This window comes from Leucoraja erinacea, chromosome 9, assembly GCF_028641065.1.
Source record: "Leucoraja erinacea ecotype New England chromosome 9, Leri_hhj_1, whole genome shotgun sequence".
Taxonomy (NCBI): domain Eukaryota; kingdom Metazoa; phylum Chordata; class Chondrichthyes; order Rajiformes; family Rajidae; genus Leucoraja; species Leucoraja erinaceus.
Window position 1 is genome coordinate 63,670,312 of NC_073385.1, and position 19,646 is coordinate 63,689,957.

Here is a 19,646-nt window from a genome sequence, read left to right on the forward strand (position 1 = left end):
GAGGCAGCCGTAGGAGTGATAGTCTCTGTTTCATGTATCTTTTTCAATTCAGATAAACACATCACATTACACCAAGCACCAATGTCAACTTACAGAATTTTCTTTTTGCCATTAAAAAGCAAACGACGTTGGGATCATGATGCTTATGAGGCAAGTCAGACAGGGAGTGTACATCCAAATCAAGATGCTCGTTAGCAGACTGCACGTCCGTGGGAGCTGTGAGGGAGAGCATGTTCTCATGGTCGAGTGAATTAACAGATTGTCTTGTTTGACCTCTGTTGCTATGCGAGCAGCAGTATTTGAAGGTGGTTCCTTTTTTTACAGAAATGACTAATTTTCCCATAAGCTGGGCAATGTTCACGAGCTGCAACATGGGAACCCACACAGTTAAAACAATTGTCTATGAGTTTAGTGACAGAACTGTCAGGCACTTGCAGAGATCATCGAGAAGCTTGATAAAGTGTGCCAGCAACATTAATATCATAGCAGCGTGGTGGCCAACTCACAAAATCTTTGCATGGGCATCTGTCATTTCAGCAACGCTGCAGCGGTTTTCAGTCTCTAGAGTAAGTTCAGTATTGCGTTGTAATTTGTCACGTAATTTATCGTTGCGGACACCATAGGCCAGACGGTCACAAACTAAGCTGTCGCATAAATTACCAAAGGCACACTGACTGGCAATGTGTTTCAAAGCACTAACATACTTTTCAACAGGTTCGCCTTGTGTCTGGCTTCGTGAAAAAAATCTGTGTTTCTCCATGACTAAATTAGTACGTAACTCATAACTGGAGGAATTTGCGTAGCAAGCAGTCGAGGTCCTGGATGGATTCAGTGACAGCAATCTGGACACCAGCCAGGTCAAACCTAGCCGGTTCATAATGAAATCTTCTGGCACGTCGAGCAACTTCTGTGCCCGCTAGGTTAAGGAGAATTGAGGCAGGAACACCTGGAGCAGCAGCTGGGTGAGCCGCGTCTATGTAAATGGTGAAATCTTCTTCAAATATGCGCCACTGTTCTGCAAGGTCTTCATCAAACACCAGGATCTCTCGAGCAGCAACCATAGTGAAACATATACTGGACCAAAGAAACAAACTAAAATAAAAGTAATAGAATCAGGCAAGGAGTGAGTCCGGGGTTTCTGACACCATGTTGGAATGACTTAACTCACGCACAGTGACTAAGATCCAAAGACTTTTATTAGCAATACAGCATGGGTAACTTCATCTTAACATGCTACTCAAGACTGGGGAAGAACGGGAAAAGGGCTTTCTATTAAACCAGTGGGCGGAGCCACAGTATGACTCATAGCATGAGTGACGCTGATCTACAGAAACTCCCTGTGTAGGTTGTACCTTTGGCGGCATCACCTGTAAAGAGTACTGCTGAGGGGCGGTACTGACATTGCTCATACTGCGTCCTCTGTCACTTTGCTGTAGATGATAGTTAACTTTATATCCTTATATATTATGTCTTTACATGCTTTGTATTTAACCCATGGGCAAAAGCCTCAGAAGGAGGATGTAGATCAATCACTATTGCTGATTAGATCCATGTCTGGTTTTGCTATTTGGGGCCCGATCCCTAATTCATGTTGGGCTTCCACCATGCCATCCTGTGGAATATAAGCAAGCATACTTTTAATTTGAGCTACGACTTTGAGCCTACATTACCTCTTGCTATGGTCTCTGTATGCATTCTTATTAAAGTAAATATTATGAAGTTCTATGACTCAATGTTAACAGTACTTTATACACCCCGACCCAACACGTTCCCCAAAGTAATATTCCACCACTAACCCGTTCCCCCAATGCCACCCGTTCCCCCAACGCAATATTCCACCACTCACCCATAGCCCCTATCTGCGCAGGCACGGTTCATTTCCCCTAATCCCCCAGCACTCCCCCCTCCTCCTCTTTATCCTTCCTCTTCTTTACCCTCGCCTCCTCCCCTCATCCCAATCCTTCCCTCACCTCTCCCTCCCTCTCTTTTCCCCTTCTCAGTCACCCTCCCTCCATACTTCATCACTCCCTGCCACCCTCCTATCCCTCTGCCCCCCCACCTCCCCCACTCCTCACTTCCCCTATTCCTCTCACTATCCTTCCTAACCTCCCTCACTGCCCTCACCCTCTATTCCTCACTCCCTACCTCTCCCACTCCCCCATCCTCTGCCACTATTCGCCCTCCCCCACTCTCCCTCATCACCTCCCCCACTTTCTCCCCTCTCCCTCTCTACCCCACCTGCTCCCTCAATCCCCCTCTCTCCCACCTCACCTCCCCAGGTATTTCCCACAACCTCCCCTATTCCCCCTCTCCCCTCCCTCTATTCCCCCTCCCCACTCTTCCTGCTCACCTCCCCCACTTTGCCCCCTCTCTCTCCCTACCCCCTCCTCTCCATCAATCCCCCTTTACTTCAACCCAAAGAGCCACAAAGGAGGAGGAGGGGGGCTCTGAGCGATATATATATATATATATATATATATATATATATACACTAGACCATGTGAGACCCGTCGGGCCCCGTTCCCCCAACGTAATAATCCACAACTCACCCGTTCCCCGTTCCCCCAACGCAACACATTTCCAACACTCACCTATTCCCCCAACGTAACATGTTCTCCCAACGCAATATTCCACCACTCATCCATAGCCCCCATGAGAGGCCTGGTCCCCCCAACGCAACCTGTTCCCCAACGTCAGATTCCACCACTCACCGGTTGGGTCCCTGTCACATGGGAGGTCTGATCCCCCAACGTAACCTGTTCATTCAATGCAACAATTGACCACTCACCCATAACCCCCACAGGAGGCCTGGTTCCCCAATGCAACCCGTTCCTCAATGTAAGATTTCACGACTCATCCGTTCCCCCAATGCAACCTGTTCCCCCAATGTAATATTCCACCACACACCCATAGCCCCCAACTGTGCAGGTTGGCTAATTTCTTCACCTTCCCTCATTTTAAACTTTAAAAAAAAAAATGCAATTGCACTAAGATTGAATGTGATGTCGGTGCCACCGACAAGGCCATCTTTAGTTATCTAAATCTAATCATTAAACTTTTCTGTGCTGGGTTAGGCTGGCAGATTCTTTCCATGAAGGACATTTGCTGTGATGGACGCAGTGTTCTGGGATAGCAACATTGTAGCCGGTAGGCCATTATGATGTCATAACTGCCTAACTGCCAGTGCAGATTTGAAGACATCCTTCTCAAAGTGGGGTTTTGTAAACTTTTAAATGTCACTTTAAAACTTTTAAATCTCCCCCACTACATCCTTCTCCTTACAAAAATGCTTGTTGATAGGCAGCTGAGATCCCATTGTGATATCATTTTCGCCTGGCGGAATGTTCACGGCAGCGTATGTAAATGAGATCCCATTGTGATTGGATGAATGTGAGATGCCATTGTGACATCATCACTGGAAGCTGCCAGAAACGTCTCACTCTCACAGTTATTATTCTCAAAGTTGGCATTTTTTTAAACTTTTAAATATCAATAACTTGTGAAATATAACATCAAATCTGAAGGAAACTTGACAAGATCGATGATGGGGAAAAGCTGAGAGGTTCTGCAAAAATATTAGTGCTACCATGTACTGTTTTGGCGTAGATACAATCTTAATCACATACACACACACACACATACACATATAGAAACAAGATGAGACTTTTAATAGTATACTAGACCATTGGGTCCCGTCCCCTCAACGCCCGGTTGCGGGGGGTGAGGGGCGGCCTGCGGTGTGACACACAAACTAACCACCCCCACGCACACACACTAAACACCCCCTTTGATATTATATTAATATTATTCATTGGCTTTTTTTACCCCATCTCTGCCTTATCCACTGATGCATAGCCCCCAACTCACAGGTGTGTCTAGAGAGGGAGGGGCAGAGACAGAGAGAGAGAGGAAGAGAGGGGGGAGAGGGAGAGAGGGGGGAGAGTGAGGGGGAGAGTGAGGGGGAGAGGAGAGAGGGGGGAGAAAGAGAGGGGGGGGGGTAGAGATGGGAGGGAGGAGAGGGGGGAGGAGAGAGGGGGAGAGAAGGGGAAGGGAGGGGGAAGGGAGGGGAGAGACGAGGGGGAAGTGGGGGCAGGAGAGAGGGGGGATAGAGAGGGGGGTAGAGAGGGGGAGGGGGCAGTAGAGAGGGGGGAGGGAGGCAGAGAAGGGTAGGGGGAGAGAGAGAGGAGGGGGAGAGGGGGGATAGAGAGGAGGGGAAGAGGGGGCGGGAGAGGGGGGGGGGGGGGGGGGGAGGAGAGTGGGAGAGGGAGTGGGGGGGACCGCAGTTAAACTTTTAAAATGAACAGTAAAAGCAACTTTAATGTATTAAAAATCTTCGAAGTATTATTGAAACAGTAAGTGCAAAAATAAATCAACAGCAAATACTTTTGAAAGCTGTCAAAAATCTGTCAAAAAGGCGAAATAAAAAGTAACTCAGTATGTTATAACTATAACCAGTTACCTTTACATTTTATCTGCCTGTAATTATGTGCGTGGGATTTATACGTAGTCTGAGACGTGTTTGCAGCTGGGATTCTCGCGCAGACTCCCAAGGAGTTTTACTTTAGTTCGAAGAAGATCGGGGTAGAGACATAGTTTTTTTACCATGCACGAGCATGAAATGTACTTATACAAAAAGAAGCTAGTATGAATTATCTTACTGTTTGTACTACTACAATAAATAAACTATTAATCTGTAGATTGTTTTTGGAAGATTTATCTTTCGACGGCATTGAATGTCTCGTGGAGAGCGCGTGAGTGCATATTAATTACCTTCTAATCCTCGGTCATCAATTAAAGTGACTAATGAGGAAAGAATCCTTGAGATGATATAAAATCTGTCACTACAGTCAGGATTGAACCCAAAGCACTGAAGATGTGAACCAACAGCATTACTCCCCTGTGCCACCCAGCCAGAGCAAGAATGGATGGCTTTGTGCTCAGCTTCTAACCCAACAGCCTCCATATTCAACAGGTTATCCTCCATATTTATCCTCCCGGCGGCACAGTGGCACAGCCGTTGAGGTCCTGCCGCACTCGGGTTCGATCCTGACTACGGGTGCTGTCTGTTTGGAGTTTGTACCTTCTCCCCGCGACTTCGTGGGTTTTCTCAGAGATCTTCGGTTTTCTCCCATACCCCAAAGACATACAGGTTTGTAGGTTAATTGGCTTGGTGTAAATGTAAACTTGTCCCTAGTGTGTGTTGGATAGTGTTAGTGTGAGGGGATCGCGTGTCGGTGTGGACTCGGTGGGCCGAAGGGTCTGTTTCCACGCGGTATCTCTAAACTAAACTAAACTAAACAACTTCTGCCACCTTCAATGAGAATTCATCACTGAATGCATCCTCTTTCCCTTTCAGCACTCCAGCATCAACACGTGTTGCACTTTACTATGCAACCACATAGCACAACCATTGAGTTAATGCCCTTCCCACTGCATCACTGATTAACGCTGCCCTTTGCAGTGTGTCACAAAGCCAAAGGCAACGGGCACCTCAATTAGTACTGAAGTGTAGAATTATGAGCAGAACCCAGAACTGAAAAAAAGCAAAAAAAACATTTGCATCTTTTATTTGCTCAGTTCTGATAGTTCATACTATTTCTGAAGTTCTTCCTTCCAGCAAAATAGCTGCACAATTTGTCCCAGGGAAGGGTCAATAAAAATCCAAGGCCTGCATTTGCCAAGATGATTGCTCAAAAGCACTCCAGCAAAGGATCAAAATAACAGTTCTGAGTTTATTTGGAGAAAAGAAACAGGATAAATCAGTGCTGTAACGAAGAGGTTGCCAGTCCAATTATGTGGAATAGCACTAAAGTGATCTCCTGACGGTATTAGAGTTACTGACGGCAAGGGAATCTCTGATGGCAAAGTGATTTCCGACTTCTCAGCAGTTGGCATGTGAATGCAGCGCCAAGAAATACCGGAGAGGCCTCCATTGTGTCTGGAAACATGGTTGGAAGGGCCGGCTTGCACATAAGACTGAAACACAGGGGTTGATTACCACCCACCCACCATTCTACCAACATAGTCCCTAGAGAATAAAGTTGATGACTTAAGGGCAAGGCTTTCAGTCCGAAGGTTTCTCAATTCATCACATGCTCTCGAACGGAGGCACCGGGAAAAGTGAGAGGCAGAAACGTCTGCCTCATGGAAAACGTTTGTGGTGCTCAGACGTAGCGGTCCTATCCAACGGTATGGTGGCGCAGTGGTAGGGTTGCTGACTTATAGCGCCAGAGATCCTGGTTCGATCTTGACTACAGGTGCTGTCTGTACGAAGTTTGTACGTTCTCCCTGTGACCTGCGTGGGTTTTCTCTAAGATCTTCGGTTTCCTCCCACACACCAAAGGCGTACAGGTTTGTAGGTTAATTGGCTTGGTTTAATTTTTTTTTAATTGGCCTTAGTGTGTGTAGGGTAGTGTTAGTGTGCGGGGATCGCTGGTCGGTGAAGACTCGGTGATCGCTAGTCGGTGAAGGGCCTGTTTCCACGCTGCATCTCTAAACAAAACTAAACTAAACTAAACTAAACCCCTGCTCTCCACACCTGGTACATCAGGCAGTGACGTGCCGTCCCTTCTACCTCCCAAGGGAATTCACCTCCATCATCAAGACCGGGGTTTACAGCCCACCCAGGGAGACGTACATCTAGCACATGCTGTGGTCAACAAACACCAGATGGTATAACCTGACACCTTTCCTATCATAGCCAGGGACTTCAACAAGGCCAGCTTGAAGTGATAGGAGCAGAATCACTTCCAAACTAACGCCTGCACATGTACTGCAGGACGAATTGAAGGATGTTCCTATAGGAAGGAGATGAGGGGAAATTTCTTTAGTCAGAGGGTGATAAATCTGTGGAATTCTTTGTGGAGGCCAAGTCCATGGATATAATTAAGGCAGAGAGATTGATTCTTGATTAGTACATGTGTAGGAGGTTATGGGAAGAAAGGAGGATGGGGATAGGAGGGATAGATAGATCAGCAGTGATTGAATGGAAGAGTAGACTTGATGTGCCGAATGGCCTAATTCTGATCCTATCAGAATTATGACCTTATGACATGACTTGAAGAATTAATACTGTCAACCATTGCTATCCACCATCACTGATGCCTAATGCTCTAACCATTGCCCTCACTTTAGAAAATCTGACCACCTGGCTGTGCTCCCTTCTCCTGCTATGAGCAGCAACTGAAGAGCAGTGCCCCAGCAGTGAGGACTGCACAGAACTAGTCAGGAGAGGCAGCAGAATTACTCCAGAATTTCTTGGAGTTGGTAGACTGGGCAATGTTCAAGGACGCGGCAATGGACCTGAACGATTGTTACTGACTTCATAAAGAATGTGTGAAGTGGAGTCTGCTCCTATGAAATCCGTCTGAGTGTTTCACAACCAGAGCCTTGGATGAGCTAGAAGGTCAGCAATCTTCTGAGGACCAGATCTTAGGCATTCAGGTCCTGCAATGCAGATTCATGTAAGACCCAGGTATGACCTCTTAAGCTGTCAAAAAGGCTAAAAGTGTATTTTGCCCTAATTTGGAGTATGCAACAGGCATTTGGCATCTGTGGTAGGGCCTGCACACCATCACTCCCTGCAAAGTGAAACCAAATGGCAGCTCAAATGACAATGAGGCATTATTTCTGGCCATGCTCAATGCGTTCCACACACGCTTCGAAAGGGAGAACATTGATGTGCCTTCTTGGGTCCCATATTATCAGTCTGGTATTGCAATCTCAGTCATTGAGGCCAACATCAGAAGATCCTTAAGGAGGGTGAACCTTCGGGCAACGTCTGGACATGATGGTGTACCTAGTCCCGTTTTAAAAAGCAACGTGAACCAACTAGTTATTTTTTGCAGATATCTTCAACCTCTCAATACTGAGGTCTGAGGTTTCCATGTGCTCTAAAAAAAGCATCAATAATACCGGTGCCCAAGAAGAGTAAGGTAGCATGCATCAATGACTAATGTCTGTGTTGATACTTTGAGAGGTTGATTATGGCGCATATCAATCCCTACCGTAACAAAATCCTGGACCCACGACAATTTGCCCACCACTTTAATAGACCAAAGGGGGATGGATCTCGCTGGCTCTCCACTGGAAATCTTGTACAATAAAAACCAGACTGCTGTTTATAGACTATGGCTTGGCGTACAACACTATCATCCCCTCCAAACTTGTTGCCAAGCACTGAAAGTCCATCCAGGACCCAGCATATTGATGCATTCATAAATAAAGCCCATCAACACCTCTGATAGACACAAAAATCCGGAGTAACTCAGCGGGACAAACAGCATCTGTGGAGAAAAGGAATAGGTGACTTTTCGGGCAGAGACCCTTCTTCAGCTTGAGAATCACTGGAGACTGAACTTCCCCTGACTCTTGATCAAACATCATCTATTCCTTTTCTCCAGAGATGCTGTCTGACCCGCTGACTTACTCCAGCTTTTTGAGTCTATTTTGAGTAAACCAGCATCTGCAGTTCCTTCCTACCCATCAACCCATCTTCCTTAGAAGATTGAGGAGACTTAGTATGTCAATGAATAGTCTCTTGAACGTCTACAGGCATACAGTGGAGGGTCATAGAGTCATACAGTGTGGAAACAGGCTCATCGGCCCAACTTGCCCACACTGACCAACATGTTCCATCTACACTAGACCCACCTGCCTGCGTTTGGCCCACATCCCTCTAAACCTGTCCTATCCATGTACCTGTCTGAAAGTTTCTTAACCATTGCAATAGTCCCTGCCTCAACTACCTCCTCTGGCAGTTTGATTGCATATTGACTGGTTGCATCACAGCATGGTTTGACAACTTGAATGCTCAGGAGCGAAGAAGATTTACCAAAAGTGGTGAACGCTGCCTAGTCCATCACGGGTACTGACCTCCCCACCATCGAAGGAATCTAAAGTAGTTGCTGCCTCAAGAAAGCAGCCAGCGTCACCAAGGACCCACACTACCCTGGCAATGCTCTCTTTTCACTCCTGCCATCGGGAAGAAGGGATAGGAGTCTGAAAACTGTGACATTCAGATTCAGGAAGAGCTTCTTCCCAACAACCATCAGGCTATTGAACAACTGGAATTCCAAACTAAACTTCGAACCACAAACTGTCTTGGTTGCGCTAAGGACTTCAGGCTTTGCTTTACACTATATTGCTTTTTTTAAATTTCAGTTTAGTTTATTGTCACATTTACCAAGCTACAGTGAAAAGCTTTTGTTGCATGCTAACCAGTCAGCATTATTACAATCAATGCATTTACAGTGCATTGATACATGATTTATCTATACATTTATCAGTTTGTTTATTATTTTGTCTATTGAAAGCTGTGAATATTGAATTTTGCCAGTTACCTGCATTCATCTATCACTTGCCAGGCTTGGTCCTGTCCAGCTTTCTCCCCCAACTACAATCAGTCTAAAGGAGGGTCCCAACCTGAAACGTTGCCTATCCATGTATTCCAGAAATGCTGTCTGACCCGCTAAGTTACTTCAACACATTGTATTTTTTTGTTACCAGCATCTTCAGTTCCTTACATCCCTGATGAAAGCTCACGGGCATGTAATTCCCTGCTTTGTCCGTGCAGCTTTGTCCTTAAATAAAAGCACAACATTAGCTACTCTCCAATAGACAATAGGTGCAGGAGTAGGCCATTTGACCCTTCGAGCCAGCACCACCATTCAATGTGATCATGGCTGATCATCCACAATCAGTACCCCGTTCCTGCCATCTCCCCTTATCCCCTGACTCCCCTATCTTTAATCGCCCTATCTAGCCCTCTCTTGAAAGTATCCAGAGAATCGACCTTCTGAGGCAGCGAATTCCACAGACTCACAACTCCATGTGTGAAAAAGTGTTTCTTAATCTCCGTTCTAAATGGCTTACCCCTTATTCTTAAACTGTGGTCCCTGGTTCTGGACTCCCCCAACATCGGGAACATGTTTACTGCCTCTGGCGTGTCCAAACCCTTAATAATCTTATGTTTCAATAAGATATCCTCTCATCCTTCTATATTCCAGAGTATACAAGCCCAGCCGCTCCATTCTCTCAGCATATGACAGTCCCGCCATCCCAGGAATTAGTCTTGTAAATCTATGCTGCACTCCCTCTATAGCAAGAATGGCCTTCCTCAAATTAGGGGACCAAAACTGCACACAATACTCCAGGTGTGGTCTCACTAGGGCCCTGTACAACTGCAGAAGGATCTCTTTGCTCCTAACTCAACTCCTCTTGTTATGAAGGCCAACATGCCATTCACTTTCTTCACTGTCTGCTGTACCTGCATGCTTACTTTCATTGACTGATGAACAAGGACCCCCAGATCACATTGTACTTCCTCTTTTCCCAACTTGACACCATTTAGATAATAATCTCCCTTCCTGTTTTTGCTACTAAAGTGAATAACCTCACATTTATCCACAATAAACTGCATCTGCCATGCATCTGCCCATTCACCCAACTTGTCCAAGTCACCCTGCATTCTCATAGCATCCCCCTCACAGTTCACATTGCCACCCAGCTTTGTGTCATCTGCAAATTTGCTAATGTTACTTTGAATCCCTTCATCTAAATCATTGATGTATATTGTAAATAGCTGCGGTCCCAGCACCGAGCCTTGCGGTACCCCACTAGTCACTGCCTGCCAATCTGAAAGCGACCCGTTAATCCCTACTCTTGGTTTACTGTCTGCCAACCAATTTTCTATCCATGTCAGCACCCTACCCCCAGTACCATGTGCCATAATTTTGCCCACTAATCTCCTATGTGGGACCTTATCAAATGCTTTCTGAAAGTCCAGGTACACTACATCCACTGGCTCTCCCTTGTCCATTTTCCTACTTACATCCTCAAAAAATTCCCGAAGATTAGTGAAGCATGATTTTCCTACCTCGGCCTGCTACTGTGATCCATTGAAGTCTTCCCACTCCATGATGTCAGGCTATGGCTTAAAATTCCATGTTTTCCTCTCTCCTGATTAGTGATGCTGATCCCCTTCCTTCGTAAATAACTCACTGCTGACTTTCCTAAGATCCTAATTACTGCTATGGGCTCTGCCAAATTCCTGCCTTGTTCCCTTCCTTAGGGTCTTATCCCATCTGGCTTTCGTGGGATTTTGCAGGTTACTATTCCTTGCTTCTCTTCTTCTTTTTTATTTTTATCCTCTAAAAAATGATTGTCATTATGTTTTCTTCCTTCCATCCTGGTACTTTCTCCTATCCTCACCATGCTTTCTCTCCTTCATAGATCCTCTTCACTGGCTCTTCTCCTTTTCCCTCTCCATTTTCCATGTATCCAATCTTCCCAGACCTATTAGTGAAGCATGATTTCTTCCTAACTTATATCCTTACTCTAGCTATCCCCTGGTCTGGCGCTTCGATTCATAGAACCACTGATGTCATAACTGGCTTAAAAATTCCATGTTTTTCTCTCTCCTGCCTATCTTAAAAAGTGGGATAACATTAGCTACCCTCCAATCCATAGGAACTGATCCTGAGTCTATAGAACATTGGAAAATTATCACCAATGCGTCCACGATTTCTAGAGCCACTTCCTTAAGTACCCTGTGATGCAGACCATCAGGCCCTGGGGATTTATGAGCCTTCAGTCCCATCAGTCTACCCAACACCATTTCCTGCCTAATGTGGATTTCCTTCAGTTTCTCTGTCATCCCAGATCCTCTGGCCACTAGTACACCAGGAAGATTGTTTGTGTCCTCCTTAGTGAAGACGGATCCAAAGTACCTGTTCAACTCATCTGCCATTTCCTTGTTCCCCATAATAAATTCACCTTTTTCAGTCTTCAAGGATCCAACGTTAAATAGGTAATTTAAGTCTTCTGGTACTTAACCAATGCTAACCAATACAGAAACAGATCCTTGGCAATTGCTTCTCATGGTGTCTTAGGATACACCTGCCTAGAATCTGTGGATTTGTCTATTTTTATGCGCTCCAAGACAATATTTTAGTCTAATTTAGAGATACAGCATGGAAACAGCCCCTTCGGCCCACCGAGTCCGCTCCAACCAGCGATCCCTCTACATTAACACTATCCTACACAATAGCGACAATTTACATTTATATGAAGCAAATTAACCTACAAACCTGTACGTCTTTGGAGTGTGGGAGAAAACCGAAGATCTCGGAAAAACCCACGCGGTCCCGTGGAGAACGTATAAACTCCATACAGACAGCACCTGCAATCGGGATCGAACCCTGGTCTCCAGGTCTCTGGCGCTGGACGGCAGCAACTCTACCGCTGCGCCATCATCCTGCCCTAATAGTAAACAGCTCCTCTGGTGTAATTTCGATACGCTTTGGGATATTACCTTTCTGTTCCTTGAACTCACAAACTTCCATGTTCTAACCAATGAAAAATACAAAAATAAATTCTCTATTTACGTGGAAAGCTGTAAATTTTTACAACCCAGTGTGAGGAAGTGTCTTGTGTCCTTACATCACCCTGAACAATAACAAGTCACTAGATGTGATTCCCTTATCATGACCCTTCTTCAGACTGAAGGGAAACCCTTCTGCAGACTGATCAGTCTGAAGAAGGGTCTTGACCCGAAACGTCATCCATTCCTTTTCTCCAGAGATACTGCCTGTCCCACTGACTTACCCCAGCATCTTGTGTTTATCTTCAGTTTAAACCAGCAGCTGCAGTTTCTTCCTACATAGATAGTGATGGTGGATAGGAACTGTTCAAGGAAAGAGTGAAGGCCTCTCCTGCCTACCAGATGAGGGCTATAAGTGCAGAAGGATTAGACATCCAATGATAAAACCATTGGAAGCAGGAAACTAGAGGGTATCAGAGGGGTATCATGGGTGTTAAGTGAGAAGGGAGTGAAGGGGAGATAAAGAATCGAATCAATGCAGGAAAGCACAAGTTGTCTGGCAAAGAGTCTCAGAAGCTGGTGGGTCATACCACCACACTTCTATTCATCCTTAGATACTCTGTTTTTATTCAAGGTTACCAACATCTGCAGCGTTTTGCTTTTCAGTTGCCCCTGAGCAACTGTTCAAGGGCCGGTCCCGTTTATTTTTTTGTATTGTATTTTTTTGTATTCAAATTTATTGTCATTGTCCCAATTTGGGACAACAAAATGAATTTTCCTTACAGGCAGTATCATTAAAAAAAATCACAAAGAAATAATAAAAAATAAATAATAAATAAATAATAAAACATATTAAAAATAAAATTGAAATTGAATTAAATTTAAAAAAAAAAAAGCACAAACACAGAAAGTCCACAACACAACATAACATATATGGCACCAAGGTGAGGAAGGCACCATAGTCCAGCCAGCCTCCCCTCCATGTTCATCCGTGGTCGGGGCCTTCCGAGCACCCGCAGTCGCCGCCCTGGGTGGCCCGATGTTCAGGCCCTCACGCCGGGCTGGTGGGACGCCGACGCCGAACCCCGACGGTGAGCAGCCTCCTCCTCAGCGGCCCGGACCTCCTGGATCAGCCGCCTCCCGCAGCCGGAGTCTGCAGCTCCCGAGCCCGCAGGTCGAGCCGGGCAGAGTCGCAGGACCCCCGCGTTGTAATCAGCGCCGCCCGCGTTGGGAGCTCCGCAAACCGCAGCTCCAGGATGTCGGCAGCAGGTCCAGCACTCCGGCTCCAGATGGCGACCCCCGGTAAGGCATCGCCAGCCCCGCGATGTTCCAGCGCTGTCCATCAGCGCTGCTGCTGGAGCTCTGGTCGATCCTGGCAGGAAAGGCCGCGCCAGTCCAGGCAGGTAGGCCGCTGTGGGGGGGGGGGGGGGGGGGCGAGGACGCGACTCGAATAATAGTCGCGTCCTCACCAGGAAGCGGCTGAAGGACGGTATCCCCTGCACCGTGCCCTCTTCCCCCACATAAAGACACCAAAAAACACAAAAAAAACACGCTTTAACATAACTAAATAAACAAAAAAACAAAAAGATACCGGGCTGTAGGTGGAGGCTGCTGGCACCAGCGCCACCGGAAGTATATCTCTCCATTCGAGGCAATAGAGAGAAATTTTCTAAACTAACAACTTCAGCCTAACCATATGTAGTCTAATGAAATCTGAAGAAGGGTCGCGATCCTAAAGCCCCTGTCCCACTTAGGAGACCTAAACAGCAACCTCTGGTGACCTTGCCCGCCACCCAAAAAAAAATCAAGGTCGAGGTGACCTGCACCCTCCTACCACCTCCCACGCATATGTTGCAAACCTTCTTCGACTATGAAGAAAATCGGCTTTGACTAGACCCGCGACTAAAAAATTATCGATTTTTAAAACGGCAACCTATTTTTAGTCAAGGCTGGTTTTAATCATGATGAAAAACTAGCAGCAACCTAGATGAAGCCTCGACCATTAGGGAGAGTGACCAAAACCTCCGGTGACCTCATGGAAACCTTGGGTGGCGGGCAAGGTCACCAGAGGTTGCTGTTTAGGTCTCCTAAGTGGGACATGGGCTTAAACGGCACCTATCCATGTTCTCCAAAGATGCTGTCTGACATGCTTAATTACTCCAGTGTTTTTTTCCACCAGACAACTCTTCAGCCCTGAAATCAAATGCCTTTACTCCCCTGAACCCATCTCTCTGTTCTTTCACAGTTCTGTATACATTGTTTTATATATCTCCCCCGTTTCCTCATTGACTCCATTGCAGTACACTCTACAGATGGTACATAATTGCAGCCACTGTGGTGAAAGCAAGGAGTGTTTGTGTTCCCAAACACCAGACTAAATTAAAATAGACCATGTTGGATCTGTAGATCAGAATGATGTGGATCCAATCCAAGAATGGAAGGAGAGCTTGTGGAAGAGGGGAATTGGAGAGTTACAGGGTAATGAGTAAAATACAGATAGTTACTGAAAGTTAGACACAGGTTACTGGAGCAATTCAGTGGGATAGACAGCATCTCTGGATAGAAGGAATGGGTGATGTTTCGGGTCGATACCCTTCTTCAGCTCTGACTGAGAGTTAGCGGAGAGGGAGACACAGAGATAAGGACGGGGAAGGTGTCAAAACTAGACATCAAAATAGGTGGTCAAGTAAAATGTAGAATAGATCATTGTAAGCTAGGAGAAGGTGGCAACAAAGCAAAGAGATAAAATGTAACCGGGGACAGTCAGACTGGTGGGAGAACTGGCAAGAGGGAGGGATGGAAAGCAAGGGTTAGTTGAAGTTAGTGAAGTCAATATTCATACCGCTGGCGTGTAAGCTGCCCAAGGAAAATATGAGGTGCTGTTCCTCCTAATTGCGCTGGGCCTCACTCTGACAATGGAGGAGGCCCAGAACAGAAAGGTCAACGTGGGAATGGGAGGGGGAGTTAAACTGTGTCAAACTGGGAGATCAGGTAGGTTTAAGCAGACTGAGCAGAGGTGTAGATGAAACGATTGCCGAGCCTGCGTTTGGTGTCGCCGATATACAGGAGTCCACACCTGGAACAGCGGATACAGTAGCTGTGGTTGGAGGAGGTGCAAGTGAATGCCTGCCTCACCTGAAAGGACTGTCTGGGTCCTTGGACGGAGTCGAGCGGGGAGGTATAGGGCCAGTTGTTGCCGTTGCTGCGGTTACTGAACGTTAACTAAGTGAAATTAAACAAAGGGATGGAAAAAGACAGAAGGGAACAACGAAGAGAAGGAGAGCACGATAGAAAGTAAGGGATGGGGTCTGAGAGAATGCCCATGCACATAGAAGCACAGCACAACAGTGCATAGAGTAACTCCCAATCCCCCTCCCCCCACCCCTGTATTACCTTCCTGCCCACCTTGCCTATGCCTCTTGCCCCAGCTGTGGGGGAGGCTGCAGTCCCCACATTAGCCTCATCAGTCACATCAGTACCCACATTACTGGAATGGGAACAAGTCATCCTCAGGACTAAAGGTCCGCCTAATGGAAAATAAATGTATCATGTTTTCCACCGTGATTACTCAACTTCACTCGCAATTACAGATGGATTAATTAGAGTGCATCACCAAGCAGAAAGACTCTCAGAGCGAGTTCCCTCCTACAACCTCATCTACTGTATCCACTGTTCCAGGTATGGACTCCGATATACTGGTGAGACCAAGCGCAGGCTCGGCGGTCGTTTAACTAAACACCTCTGCTCAGTCCCGCTAAAACCTACCCGATCTCCCGGTTGCTAAACATTTTAACTCCCCCTCCCATTTCCACACTGACCTTGTTGTCCTGGGCCTCCTCCATTGTCAGAGTGAGGCCCGGCGCAAATTGAGCAGAAACCAAGAGATGGGAGAACTGAGAGAGGATGATAGTGTGTAAGAAAGAACGGGTGTGAAAGGGATTGAGATTCATAGTGGTGGGTCAGGAGAGTGGGATCAGAAGCAAAAGCAGTGGGAAGAGAGACATGTAAAGAGAGAAAAGGGCAATGGGAAGAACAATGGTAGCAAGACTGGAAGGGAAGCAAGGAGAGTGTGACTAGCAAGAGGGGACTGAGAGAATGGGAGGAGAGAGATCAGAACCATGAGTAGAGCAAAGAAGGCTGAGCACAGATTGACAGGAGAGAAAATTTGTGTGAGAAAAGAACACATATAAAACAAGGATAGATAACACAATAAATGAACAAACATCGGAGGCTGAGGAAAGACACAACTGAATTTTATTAAACTATGAGGCATGAATAGGGTAGATAGAACTTTTTTTTCATGGAGAAAATGACAAATACTAGAGGACATAACTTTAAGGTGAGAGGGGGAAAACAGAGGAGTTATGCAACTTAGGTTTTTTAATGCAGTGAGTGATGGGTGCCTGGAACACGCTGCCAGGGCTGGTGGTGGAAGCAGATGCAATGATGATGTTTAAAAGGCCTTTAGGTAGGTACATGAATATGTAAAGAATGGGGTGATGTGGATCATATGCAAGCAGAAAGATCAGTTTATTTTGGCATTATGTTCGGCACAGACATCAGGGACTGAAGGGCTGTTCTATGTAACTGACCAGAGCACTGAGAACGCACAGTTTGGAGAATGTGTTAGGGAGAGTGCCTCGAGGGTAGAGGCCATGTGTATACATTTTCCACCCAGTGTAGTTCAACATCTGATGAGATACATTATGCATGTAATGCCCCAGTGAATCATTTGGTGAAATCAGAGACTGCTTTCATGCCAAGACCATAACATAAGGAACATATTTGCTCAGTGCTTTAGTTAGAACATCCCAAGATGGATGGTAGGAACCTTTGTCACAGAGTGCAGTCAGCTTTAGTGCCTTTCAAGAATGCATTTGCTCTGGTTTACAGCAATGCATTTCAATACTTTTCCTATAATGCTTCCAGCATATTACTGCTTCAGCTAGAGGGTGCCAGTTTTGTTTTTAATTAAGCATGAAAAGCCTTTGCAAGTTTGAGACAAAATAATCTGTTTTTGGTTGTGCTATTCTTAATCTAGGAGTGCCCAATGTGTTTTAGAGCCACTGGCGTCCTTTGGAATGAAGACGCAGAGTTGACTAACGTAGTAGGATCTATATATATCGAGAGAAATAGTGTAACCATCTGGCAGGCAGTGACTAATACTGGCTGAGTCTGTATTGATCAGTGAAGAAAGTTGTCCAAGGTTACAACAGGATCTGGATCAACTAGGAAAGTAAGCGAAGAAATGGCAGATGGAATTTAACTTGGATACATGCAAAGTGTTGAATTTGGCGAAGTTAAACCGCGGCAGGACTTATACAGTGAACAGCGGGAGCCCAGGGAAATTGTGTCGAACAGAGAAACCTTGGGTTTAAGTACAGAGTTCCCTGAAATTGGCAACTCGAGACAGAGTGGTGAAGTCATTTGGCATGCTTGCTTAATTGGTCGTGGCATGAGTACAAGAACTGCGATGTCATGTTACAGCTGCAGCAGAAATTGGTTAGACCACACTTGGAGTCCTGTGTGCAATGTGCCAAACTGTAGGAAAGATGTGATTAAGCTAGAAAATAATTAGGCAGAAAATATTCACAAGGATATTGCCAGAAGAGAAGGGCTTGAGTTATGAGGAGCCATAGTCATAGTCATGCAGGATGGAAACAGGCCCTGTGGCCCAACTTGCCCAGCTACACTAGTCCCACCTGTCTGCAATTGGCCCATATCCCTTCAAACCTATCCCCTCCATGTACCTGTCTAATGGTTTCCTAGGCATTGGAATAGCCCCAGCCTCAATTCCCCCTATCTAGGAGAGATTGGATAGGCTGGGACTGTTTTCCCTGGAGTGAAGGAAGCTGAGCGGTGAACTTATAGAGGTTTATAAAATTGTGAAGGGCGTAGATAGGGTGAATGATCACAATCTTTTCCCAGCATAGGAGAGTCTAAAGCTAGATGGCATCATTTTAAGATGAAAGTGGAAAGATTTAAAGGGGATCCGAGGAACAACTATTTCACACGGAGGATGTTGGGTCTATGGAATGAGGTGCCAGAAGAAACTAATGCCGATTTACAATTACAATCTTTAAAAGATATTTCGACAGGTACTTGGAAGGGAAGGTTTAGAGAGATTTGGGCCAAACGCAAACAACTGGGACTGGCTCAGGTAGGCACCTTGATTGGAAAGGACGGCGTAGGTCAAAGAACTTGTTCCCTTGCTTTATGATGCTATGATTACAATTTCTACCCTCTGAGATGTTAATGTTAAGCGAAAATGACTTGCTATTGGAAGTGCCAAGGACAAAGCACGACTGCCAATGTGTCTTGGCAACATCCTCATAAATCTTCACTGTACCCTTTCCAACTTGACAAATTCTTTCCTAAAAAGGGTCTGTCCCTCTTGGGCGACTAATCCGTGAGTTCTGGCGAGTTTGCCCGCGACTAATACTCGCAGCATTTTCGGCACAAGGTCATAGGAGGTCTTCGTAAATCTCTTTCATGCTCGAGAGTGGTCTCCGCGTACTCGAGGCCTCAGCTAGCTCGCGCCGTTTTTTTTCAATATGTTAAAAAAATGCCCTCGAGTAAAAAAAGGTCGCCGTGGAAAAAATCAATTTTACTCGTAGGTTTAGTAAAAAAATCTTACTCGTAGGTTTAGATGTAGTAGGTCGTAGTAGGTCAGCATGTTAGTCATAGGTAATCGAGGATAGTCGAAGGTAGTCGAAGGTAGTCGTAGATAGTCTTCATCATAGTCGAATGGACGTCAAAGGGAGGTCGAAGGAGATCGAATGAGGTCGTCTTCACTCTCCACTATTCGGTGCCCAATTTTCCAAAAGTTAGTCATAGCTAGTCGAAGCTGGTCTTCAACATAGTCAAAAGAGGTCTTCTACATAGTTGAAGGAGGTCTTCAACATGTCATTTTTTCAAACTCTTCTAAACTCACCAATTAGGTCGCCCAAGTGGGACAGCCCCTTAACGCGGTGCCCAGAACTGAACACAAGACACTAAATGCGGCCTCACCAACGTCTTGTACAACTGCAACGTGACCTCTCAACTTCTACACTCAAGCAATTAGACCCCCAAAAGATGTGAGAGAAGTGAGCACTCTTTCATTCTTCTTACAGGTAACTAGAATGCCACCACTGGATAAGAACAATCTGCAGACCTTCGAGGATAAGGCTTATCTCTCCAGCAAGCTCCTGACACTTGGTGAGGATCCCTATGGACACCATGCATTCAACCAACAGGAGAGTGAGAAGCTCGCCAGTGACAGGGTGATCCGCGACACCAGGCATTACAGGTACTGGTCACCCAAACACCATCCAGTTACAGT

General features: G+C 45.9%; 1 protein-coding gene across 1 annotated transcript in view; it reads left to right on the plus strand.

The window, feature by feature from the left end:
- Positions 1-19,646, plus strand: part of galnt16 (UDP-N-acetyl-alpha-D-galactosamine:polypeptide N-acetylgalactosaminyltransferase 16) — a 125,952-nt gene that overhangs the window by 22,208 nt on the left and 84,098 nt on the right. Inside the window, exon 2 of the mRNA XM_055641014.1 lies at positions 19,438-19,613. Coding sequence (XP_055496989.1) covers positions 19,438-19,613 — 176 coding nt within the window. The remainder of the gene's footprint in view (positions 1-19,437; positions 19,614-19,646) is intronic.